This window comes from Eubalaena glacialis, chromosome 10 (genome assembly GCF_028564815.1).
Source record: "Eubalaena glacialis isolate mEubGla1 chromosome 10, mEubGla1.1.hap2.+ XY, whole genome shotgun sequence".
NCBI lineage: Eukaryota > Metazoa > Chordata > Mammalia > Artiodactyla > Balaenidae > Eubalaena > Eubalaena glacialis.
Window position 1 is genome coordinate 65,865,861 of NC_083725.1, and position 12,222 is coordinate 65,878,082.

The 12,222-nt window shown below is 34.8% G+C and overlaps 1 protein-coding gene across 1 annotated transcript in view; it reads left to right on the forward strand.

Moving 5' to 3' along the window:
* Positions 1-12,222, forward strand: part of GDPD4 (glycerophosphodiester phosphodiesterase domain containing 4) — a 151,053-nt gene that overhangs the window by 100,305 nt on the left and 38,526 nt on the right. Inside the window, exons 13-14 of the mRNA XM_061203710.1 lie at positions 8,169-8,390; positions 9,462-9,616. Of these exons, the coding sequence (XP_061059693.1) occupies positions 8,169-8,390; positions 9,462-9,616 (377 nt within the window). The remainder of the gene's footprint in view (positions 1-8,168; positions 8,391-9,461; positions 9,617-12,222) is intronic.

The window sequence follows — 12,222 nt, forward strand, 5'->3', positions numbered from 1 at the left end:
GAAAGAAAAAAACCCACTGACCTAAAATTATATATCCAGCAAAATTATTCTTCAAAATTAAAGGAGAAATAAAGACTTGTTCAAACAAAAACTGAGATATTTTGTCACCAAGAGAATTGCCTTGCAAGAAACATCAAAAGTTCTTCAGAGAGAAGGAAAATAACATAGGTCAGAAACTTGGATCGACATGAAAGAAAGGAGAGAAGGAATAAATGACACTTAAAAATAAAATCTTCTGTTTTTATTTATTCAGCATAAACTTCTGGTAGAAAGTGTAAAAGAAAATTGCGGTGACCCTGGATTAGTAAAGAGTTCTTAGAACAACAAAAGCATGATCCTTAAAAGAAAAAAATTGATAAGTTGATCCTTATCAAAATGAAAAACTTGCTCTGTGAAATACATTGTTAAGAGAATGAAAAGACAAGTCACAGACTGGGAGAAAATATTTGCAAATCACATATCTGATAAAGGACTTTTATCTAGAATTAAAAAAAAAAAACCAAAACTCAAAAATCAGAAATTAGGCCATTTAAATAATGGCCAAATATTTGAATAGCTACTTCACCAAAGAAGTACATGGATGGGAAATAAGAACATGAAAAGATGCTCAATTTAATTAATCATTAAGGAAATGCAAATTTAAGCCACAATGAGATACTATGGTAAAACCTATAGAATGACTTCAAAAAGAGAAAGTCATGGGAATAGCAATAACTGGTGAGAATATGGATCCATTGGACTCCCATGCATTGCTGGTGGGAATGCAAAATGATACAACCACTCTGGAAAACCATTTGGCTGTTGCTTATAATGATAAACATACACTTACCATAGATTTCTAAACAAGGAATATTGCCAAGATTAAAAGTAATTCAGAGCATACCAAACATATCTAATTGTTTCTGGCATCCTTCTTGCTTGTAAGTAGGATATGGCGTATAGCATGAACAAGTCAACCTTTGATATTTTGCTGTCTAAGAAACAGCACATAATTTGGTTGCAAAAGTATTCAATAATTTTACAGTTGACCCTTGAACAACATGGGCTTGAACTGCATGGGTCCACTTACATGCAGATTAAAAAAAAATGCATACTAAGTACTGCACCATCTGTGGTTGGTTGAATCCGCAGATGCAGAACTGTGGATAAAGAGGACCGACTGTAAATTTATAGTCAGATTTTTGACTGCGTGGGGATCAGCACCTCTAACTCCTGCGTTGTTCAAGGAGTTCTGTTTTTCTGAATTTAGAGTCCTATACTGGAAAGGTGATATAAAAAATGTTATTGTAGTGGGTTGGTCATTTAAGAATATTAAGTACTTGAGAACAATGAATGTTTGTAGTTTTACTACCTATTAAGCAGACTGATAATACAATGTTTTAAAATAAAAATAGCAGAAGATAACAATTTTAAGGAACCTTGAGTTCCTTCAGAAGTGAGGAACTTCTGTTTTTATTTAAAAATAATACCAGGCATGCCAAGGTTACCACAAAGTACACAGTTATTTGGGGGAAAAATAGGACAGATATTTTGGGCAGATGACCCACAATGTAAATAAAGATTTAGTCCATATTTTAAGGAAAAGACTGAATATTCAAAGATCAGTTTTGTCATTTTAACAAAGAGAAAACTGAATTATAATCTTGCAATAATATAACATTTGTTGGTAAATGATTCACAAGACTTGAAAAAATCTTAAATGAGTTTGTTTCTGAACCAGCTTTGTCAAAATTTTAATGCATTTAATTGATTCTTACCACATTCATTATTTTCAGTTATCATAAACTAAAGCAACTATAGTTCACTTTCTCTCAAATCTTCTGTAACTTATTGTACCCACCTATTTGTCTTTAATTATTATTATTCTAGAACAACCAGATAATTTAAATCAGCTGTGTCACTAAACACACTGTTTAGTTCAGTTGACTTTTTTCTTTCCATAGCAAGATTTCTTGGTGAAGAAAGTAGTTGGTTAAAGTATATTCTGGTACAAACTCCCCACCTCATTACTAACCAGTACTTTGAATACCCTTATTCTAGCATGATATTTATAGTGGGAAATAATACAGCTGAGGAAAGAATCCCAGCATCAGGGTTAGATTTTTGCCTGGAATTGTTCAGCAATTGTTGAACAGTTGGGTGTCACTTATCATTTACCTATTAGTTGAACAATTGGGCATGTCATTTATCCTTTCAAGCTTCAGTTTTTTCATTTTTAATGTAGTGTTCTGAGGTTGAATTAAATAATGCATTTGAAGTTTTCCGCAAATTGTATCTTATTGTTACAGTAGTCCAACTCTAAGAAGGTCACTTTTCAATGACCACTGTCATGGAACTTATATCATGTTTTATTTGTCTGTCTGTCTGTCTTATCTCCCTTACTATACTGTGAATATCTTGAGAGCAGGATTGGTGTTTTATGAACACACAGCATAAGCTTGCTGAATGAATGGTTATCTTGTATCCAGGGCTTAGTAAGCAAATCTGTGTGTCATACTCATTTCTTCTCTCTCAGTGTTGTTGAAAATGTACAGTTAATGGCATTGATAAATTAATTTTCCTGAAACACTGCATTTCAAGTACCATCCACTGCCACAAAACCAAGTCCAATGCAAGTCCTTGTAATTGCATTTAATAAACATGAGCCACCCAATGGAGCTAAAACACAAAGTGTTAACAATGGTGTTAGTTGGTTAAAAGTAAATTTAGTGCTTTTTTATTTTCTATATTTACTCAGGCTAAAGAATTTAAACTGTGATGTTGTATGCCAAGGGCTTGGGCTATGTTATTTATAATACTATAATAAATTATGTATTTATTGTATCAGCCAAAGTGAAAGACAAATTTTTGATAATTACCTCAAATTATTCAATTCCTGGTGATGGAATCAATATCCTTAGAAGGCTGTTTCCTAGGAAATATGGTATTTTTTCAGACTCTTTATAAGCAGATATTGTTTTCTAAGGGTTTGGGGAGTCCTACAATTGGAGAGGTCTAACAGCCCCACAGAACATTTAACCTTGTCCTGGGTTAACATCAAAAAGCTTGATTTCCACATATTAAAAGAAGACAGAAATTATACAAGACACACAACCAACTTTAGTGAAGTTTTATGTATATTTTCTCTGAGAATTGTCATGACAAACATTCACTATTACACCCCAAGCATTTTTTAAAATCTTCTACTAGCTTAAGTATATTTCCCTTCATTTAGGTATTACTTACACAAATAATCATTATTGATAAAATTGATATAGTAGGTTGATTGGTGACCCCAGAAAAGATATAGCCACATGCTAATCCCTAGAACCTGTGACCATTATCATAAAGGCAAAAGATGTGATTAAGTTAAGGATCTGGAAAGAAGGAGCTTATCCTGGATTATCTGGGCGGGCCTTAAATATAATCATGTATTGTTGTAATGGAGAGACAAGGGGAGAACAGACATACATATAGAGGAGACCACACAGAGAAGGGAAGCGATGTGATCACGGAGGTAGGAACTGGAGTGATGTGGCTATTAGCCAAAGAAGGCCAAGACATGTCAGCAGTCACCTGAAGCTAGTACAGACAGATTCTCCGCCAGAGCCGCCAGAGTGAGCATGGGCCTGCTAACACCTTGGTTTTAGACTTTTGGCCTCCAAACTGTGAGAGAATAAATTTCTCTTCAATTACCAAGTTTGCATTAATGATGGAATTCTTGAATTCCATAGGTTGGTCTTTCTTCTCTATAAGAGGCCCTTGTCTAAGGATATTAATCAGAGCATTCTGTTTAGATCATCTGTTGATGATCTGCCAAAGCATTTCCTTTAATGTCTGTTTTACTGTGGAGCTCTACCTTTAGGACAGCAATTCGTTTGGGGAGTTCCAAAACATCTAGTAATACACGTATTTATTATTCATTTTTACTACAGATAACTGAAGAGGTTAAAAATCTCTTTTTTTCCCCCATAACATTCCAAAGTTGTGAACCACTTGAAAAGCAAACAAGCAATGTATATATTTACCCTTTTATTTTTAGTAATCCCACATGCCATAGAGAGAGCCATAATTTTGGCCAGTTGAGCCAATTTGATATCCGGTAATGGATCTGAGATTCTATAAGGGAATCTAGAAAAATTATTGCATAATCAGCCTATTATTACTTTTTTTCATTTTTAAGTTTAACCTATCAATAAATAACATTAAATCAATATTTGATATAGGAGTATCCAAAAGATCTGTTCCAGGTATGGACAGTTCTCAAATTATAGAAATGATGAGATTCTCCTTTGTTGATAAGGATAATACAGTTGCTATTAAGCGTGTTACATTAGTGACTGGTAATATGAGAAAGAGAAAGTAGGTATTTTGTAATTAATCAACTAACATAAAAATACTGGATATTTTAAGTTAACAAGAGGCATTATATTGAATATGGTACCATAAAATAGAAAGATGTACCTAGTATGAGATCTGAAGATTATTAGACTAATTTAGCTAAGACTGCATGGTTTTCTGAGGCAAAGATAAAAAGCCTTGGATCAGGGAACAGGCATTAATAGGCAGAGTCTTTGATGTATGTCATGTTGTTAAATTAATACCCATAGACTATGGCCTTCCCTTTTACTTTCAAAAAGAAAGGTTTATGATGATCTGGAAGATCAGCAAAGATGATGGTTGAAGAAATATTTTGAGATCACTGAAGGTCTTTCTGTTTTCTGTGTTTTGTGAGAATGGTTCCAAGATGTATGTCAAATCATACAGAGAGCTATTTCAAAAAAGCTTGCTACCTATACTCTACAACATCCAGTTAATCCCAGAAATCATCTTAATTTTCTTTAGTGTTTGGCCTTGGATAATTTTGTATAATTTGTAATCTCTCACTAGATTATGTCTCTCCTTAGCCAATAGGTCATGGCCTAGGTCAGGTGTTTGCAAACTATGGCCTGCTGTTCAAATCCAGCCCACTGACTATTTTTATATAGCTTGTGAGCTCAGAATGGTTTTTGCATTTTTAAATGGTTGAAGAAAAATCAAAAGAATAATGTTTCATGACACATAAAAATTATATAGAAGTCAAATTTCAGTATCCATAAATAAAGTTTTATTGGAACATAGCCATGCTTATTCACTTATGTATTGTCTATGGCTGTTTTTGCAATATAATAGCAGAGTTGAATAATTGTGACATAGACTATATGTCTAACAAAGTCAAAAATGTTTAGTGTATGGCCCTTCACAGAGTAAGTTTGCTGATTCCTGGATAATGAACTGTTATTTTGTAGAGTTAAAATTTCTCCTTAGAGTCTATGTGAATAGAATTATAGAGTCAGTCTTAGAATTTCAAGATGGGTATGGGTTACTGCGTATCCTTAAGATCTTGGTTTAAGACTTGAGAAAAGTAAGATGGGACTTCCATAAATGCCTGAAACAACTTTCCAGGTGAAGTGTTGATTTTGCTCTGGTGAAAGCAATAAATATTAGCTATCTTTATAAGCTAGGACATGAAAGAAGGTACAGATAGGACCAAAGAGAGTACATTCAGGTTAGGCAGTGCTAGAAAATGAGGTATAACTCTTTGGTTAATAGCTCACAGATATTGGTGGCAGACTACCATCTCAGTTTTGGGGTTTTTAAAAAACATGTAAAATAGACATATTGCTTGGACTAATGCAAGGGATAATTAAGCCTTGTTATATTGCCTGTTATAGTTGGCTTAGATCTTTTCTAACTTCAGCATTAATAGGATCTTAGGCAACAGTGTCAACAGAGTCAATCTGAACTCTTGTGGGTTTAACTCCAATTATTCTGCCTCTTTTCCCCTTGGGTTCTGGTACCGTGAACAATTATTTGGTTATTTTTTTGAATCAACATACTAATGTCCATAGTTATAATTTGATAATGTACAGTAGAATTTTCTGTGACTCCTGATAGTAATTTGTCTGTGCTACATTTCTTCTGGTGGTTCTTGCAAAGTAGGTTCCTAACAAAACTTATAAGAATGTGCCATAGAGAAGAAAGGAGTGCTTTTCTGACAGTTATAGATAAAGACATGGAAAAGGACTTAAGATTGTTAAAAATTCCCACTTCTTGGTTTTAGTACTCTGAGAAATCTGATTTTCTATGGTAGTGACATTAATAGTAAAGGTAGTTGTACCTGTATCAACAAGAAAACTGTATTGTTGTTCATTGATATTTACAGATAGTTCTCATAATTGTCTGTTGAGTGGTATTGTTTCCCTCAAAGTGGCATCATTGGGCAGATTTTGGATAATTTTCCTACTTCTAAACCAATATGATACATTGGATCACCCACTGGCTCTTCTACTTGCAATTTTTCTAAGCATAGGCATAGAGAACCAAGGACTTTTTAGTACTATTTTGAAAATGTTCAACCTTATATTGGAGATAGTCTAAACTGGCATTGTCCCTTTCCAGTTTATTTTTCTGAATAAGTTCCCCCATTTTATATATAAAAGAGAGGCTCAACTTACTTCAGATATTAGATCTACCCTGTAATGCTGTTTAGAGATTACTGGAATCTAGTTTTAAACTCTCCTATTGATTAATCTTTATAGTTTTACTATTTTGAATTTTTCATCCACTTTATCATTAAAGTAAAGGTTTCATAAATAAATGTCCTTGTATAGTGCATTTCTTATTCCTTTTGCCCATTCAGGGACATTTTAAAAATTATGCACAGCTGAGTTATTTAAATCCTTTCTTGGTCTTTCCCATCCTGTTCTTTTAACAATCTTCCCCTCATGAAGGTCTAGTGATTTAGTGAATCAGTTGGTCTAGATCTGGTAGAATCTAACAAAAGCTTGTATTCCAAAGCAAATTTCTGTTTTCCTGAGGATTAAGAAAACCTTTACTTATAAACCTCTACTCAGATGTAGACCATGGTTTAATTCCAGACTTACTATCTGCCTTCAGGTATAGCATGGGAATATTGTGCAATGTGATTTATTCTTTCTTGAGAAAAAGGTGAGAAAGGGCAGGCTGCTTAGGAAGTCAAAGGATGGAGAAGAAATAGAAAGGGCGAGAAGGAGAATGAAGATAAAGTTGTATAGAGAAAAAGAGAGATTATTTGAGTCTTGGTAAAATGTGAGGTAGCTGCTGCTTCCTTCTCCTGAGAGATAGCCTGTTATCACTGACTTTACCTACAAATGATCTAAAATTGGCAAATGACAATAAAAGTAGCCATCTATTAAATTTAATATAGCTAATATGTGTATGGACTGAGATATAAGATGAAATGCTGTGTACTGCAAAGAAATTATAACAGTTCCTGCCATTAGGGAGTTGCACTCCAGTAGAAGCAGTAAAGAGTGAGGGAACTATTGTGAATTGTGCACTTCTCTGTGTACCAGACATGCTCCTAGACCTGGTAAATATTTTATCATACTTGATCTTCAAAATAATCCTGTGAATACATAGATTACTTCTCCCCTTCCCCATTTTATATTAGGGTAATGAAGACTTTGAAATTTTAAATGGTTTTATCAATGTTACACAGCAAGAAGTATATGAAGCTAGGATTTGAGTCTGGTCTAGGATATGTACAAATGACTGTAGAAGGCAGAATGAGACATACAAAGACCTAAAAATGGGTCATTGGGGTTTAGCACCATTGAAGTCTCTTTAGTTTAGGAATATTTAAGGGAGGGTTCATTAAGGAGGTAGAATTTGAACTGGGCTTTGCAGTCTGAGGATAGGATTTTAACAGGTGGATATGGTAAGGAAGGCAAGTGAGTGATAGAGCTGGGATTGAATTCAATTCAGTCTGAAGTCAAAGCCTATTTTCTTTCCATTACACAAAACTAGAACAGTGAGAGAAAATGTGGAAGCCAGTGCAACTGAAAGGGGATTGTAATACTTTGAGTTATAGAAAGAAAAAGGTTGAAAAGGAAGTTCAAGACAAGAACATGAAGGACCTTCAGTACAAAGACAACAGGTTCTACAATATAGAATAAATCATTCCAAATACCATGATTACCTATGGAGATTACATTTAATTTCTCTTCTTGGCAAATCTTTTCTCAGGACCAGTATTTTGGAGGGCCTGGTGGGTTGAATGATAATGGACCAACATGGAGGTAGGGCTGGGTGTGGGGCTAAAAGCAGGAGAATTGGAAAATGCTTTTGATAGGAGCCAATGTTTTCTATGATATATTTATTTTTAGTTCAAACCATTTTACAAAATGAAGCCCCTATCAGAGGCTGATAGAGAAAAAGCAGGAAATCAGAAGATTCCAAAACTAACTGAATTATTGGAACTTGCACAGAAGGAAAAAAAATTTGTGATATTTGATCTTAATGCCCCTGCACCAAGACATTTTCACAGAAGCTCGTATGTCCGCCATGTAGTAAGCGTGATCCTTGACTCTAAGATTGAGCAACATCTGGTATGTCTATCTTAGTATTTATGGTAGAGGTTGGGAGGTGGGTAGCGTGTCCCAGGAGCATAGCAGCTGAATCTGAACTACCTTGTAGATCTTCCCTGGAATCCTAAAATAATTTTGCTCCCTGTAAAAATGGAGATGACTACTTTATACAGCTATATGTGGCAATCTAAGAATGACCCAATTAAATTTACATCAGTGGGGAAAAACATTGAGGCTATTTGCTATTACAAACCAAATGAAATGTCACCACTCTGTTAAAAGGGAATGTGTGTAATGGCTATATGATGTGACCTGCACCATCACCAGCATACAGCTATTAGAGCCTCGAGGTAACGGGGAGAAAGAATCTACCCCTCCTTTCTTCTCTTAGTTGCTGCTCCGCACTGGGGGGAATAATTTATTTAATTGGCCAAGCCACTCAAGTTCTATAGCCATTGGTCCTTATTAAAAAAAAAAAGAAAGAGCCTTGGTATGGAACACTGAGGCTTTGAGGACTTGGCTTTCATTAATGACATATAAAGAGACTTTTTGAGCAGAGACTTTTTCATCATGTTTTTCAGAAGCAACTCTGCATTTGGGCAGTCAGTCATTCCAAATGTCTTAAATTCTCAGAATATAGAAGAAAGCTGTGAGTGAAACAAATATGTGTCTTTTTGCAAATAGAACTATTTCCACAGATGAGTCATAATAGCATTCCCTGTTGGCAGGAAATGACTCCTTGCAAAGATGATTTTTAGCATCATTAGCCAGAGGAGATGTTTATGATTCCCACCTTTCATCCACAAGTACCAGCTCCTCATCCACTCTGGCTAGTGTGAGGACACAGTGGACCCTTGGTCCCATGATGTTAACTGGGAAAACTCAGCTCCAGAACAACCTGGGTGAAAGCCCCATTATAAGAATTCATTAGACAATAGTAGGCCAGGTTGACTCTATCACCAAGGGCTAGAATCTCTCTGCTCCCTGTGGACTGTTACCATGCTGGAATGGGGCTCCACCCATTCTACTTGGGGCTGTTTGTACCCAAACAGCTGGATTATCCACTGAAAGACTTCCTGTTTTTCCTTACAGATTTTTTGGTTGCCTGGTTTTGATAGGGAGTATGTCAGGAAAAGAGCTCCTGGTTTTCAGCAAGTGGGCCAGTTATTCTCCATTGAACGCCTCACAAAAGAAAATATCAGTAGAATAAATGTTGACTACAAGAGATTGTTCTACAGTGGATTGAGGTAAGTGTTTGACCACATCTCTTTTGGCATATATTGCCTTACTTCCACGAAATCTGCATCCCAACCAAGCTACTTAGGTTCCCCCTCCCACCTCAGGATTTCTGTGTGTGGCTATCTTTTTGGAATCCCCTGTTTTCATCTTCTTACCCTTCCCTCCATCTCTGCCAACAAACATTTATCAAGGGTAGACTCTTCCTGGAACATACTCTTCAGCTCCTCCTTCATGCTTCAATCTCTCATCATTCAACACACCTTTTTGTATGCTTGGTGTTTTTGTTTTTGTATAAATTGATCATTGAAAAGTCAGAACTCAGAAAGTTGTTGATTTCCTTCTGCCATTACTAGATGCATTGCAGTACCTTGTAAATAACTTTGTAATCCAGATAGCCAGATTTCTTATAGATAAAATTCAGAACATAATTAAATCATTATTAGAAAAACCCTTAAAACAGCCAAGTATGAGAAGAAACTGAAATTCTTAACCACCACATTTATAAATATATAATCAGAGACAGATTTTCAGAATTAAAAGCACCTGGGAATAAAATGGTAACTTTTTCAAACTTAACTATTATTAATCACTGTTTAATTTAATCCATATTCCCTTTCTCTTAGATTAAAAATAATTTTTTTCTGATAATTGTAAATGCTTCAGAGACAGTCTGAACTTATATATATATTTTTTGTTCAGATATACATGTATATCTCCAAAATCTCCTTGAGCTAGTAAAAACTCCCCTAAATATCTTTCTGTGTCTCAAGCCATGAGCTAGGCTGTTGGATACACCTCTGTTCATGTTCCGACTTTTCTGGCCTCTCTGGCCATGGGGGGAGATGATCATAAAATATGTCTTTTTTCTTTTAGAATTAGATAATTATACATGTTTTACCTCTTTTTCCCATTCAGAAGATTTCTCTTTGCCCAACTACTCCTCTGTTTTGAGTGTATTTCTATTTCCTTTTACTTTTTTATCAAAGAGAAAATGGCTCCAAGATGATTTCCTTCTCTCCTAATCATAATTTAGATTAATCTAGTAGTTGGAAATAATTATAATAGCTTCCACTATTGAGCCTTTATTATGTGTCAAGTTCTGTTGGTAGACCACAGGCTCTTTTTGAAATTCTGGCTTACCCATCAGCTACACGTGTGACTTTGGACAAGTTTCTAATAATCAGTTTTCTCATTTGAAAATTAAGGATAACAGTAACTTGATAGAATGGTTAAAGGATTAAGTGACATAATTCATATATGCACAGGGCAAAATGCTGGGCAAATGTATGAACATAATGTTGTTCATATGTTGTCGTATGAATGTTGCTTTTATCATCACCATCCTTACATGCTGTGCCCTGGAAATTATCATCACCACCATTCTGCGAATGAGGAATCTTGCCTCTAAAGAGGAAAAGTTCAGGGAGGTTAGGTAATTCACCAACGTCAATACAGTTGGTCAGTAAGGGACCACACTGAGATTTAAATATAGGCCTGACAGACTCCAGAGTCCAAATTCTTTCACTAATAAGCCTTTAGTTATTCCTTGGCCGTAGTTATATGGGCATAGTTTCAGCTGGCATCAGACTTAAGAGAGATCATATCCTGAGTCCTATTAGAAAATCAAGCAGTTTAATTTAGCTCAGCAGATATTCACTGAGTAGTAATATGTACAGTGCGCCATGCTAGTTTTATGTGAAAAGTCAACATAAGCGAGGCATCATCTTTTTTCATAAGGAAACTATATATTCTAATAAGAAGAATAAGGGTTTTTTCCGTATGCCTATAATACAAGGTTGATCATGACAGTTCATGAGCAGACTTTATTCCAAGTCATTCCCCTCAAGAAACACTAAATTTTAAGAAGTTAAGCAGTTGTAACTTGTTATTTGTATACTGTTCATGACCAGAATACTTACTATGATCACATTTCCAATACATTCTCTGTGATCAGTGCTTAACTTCCATCAGACCACACTCACAAAACATTGTGACCTTGCCATTTTGACTGAGAATGCTTTAAATACATTACTTTGATCAAACTTATATGAATATAGAGATGCCCTCTGTTTTATTTCTGATGTGGGAATTTTTAAGTGTTTAAAAAATTTTTAATTTATTAAAAATTTAGTGAGGTGAAATTCACATAAAGTTAACCATTTTAAGGTAAACAATTCAGTGACATTTAGTACATTCACAATGTTGTGCAACTGTCACCTGTAGTTCCAATACATTTTGGTACTGGAAATTTTTATTTTCCCTCTGATTCTTGGTCAGTCTTGCCAGGGGTTTATGAAGTTTATTAACCATTTCGAAACACCAAATTTTGGCTTTGTTAGCTTTATTCTGTTGCACATCATCTTTCCTATTTCGTTGACTGCTGTTATCTTTATTATTTTCTTTCTTCTATTTCCTTTAGGTTTAATTTGCTCTTCTTTTAGAAGCAGAAAATTAGGTGATTGATTCTAGATCTTCTTTGCTAATGTAAACATTTAAAGCTATGAATTTCCCTGCAAGCATTGCTTTAATTGCATTCTACACATAATTTTGATATATTCTTATTATCCAGTTTAAAATATTTAAAAATTTTTATATTTCCCACTTGACTCGGATT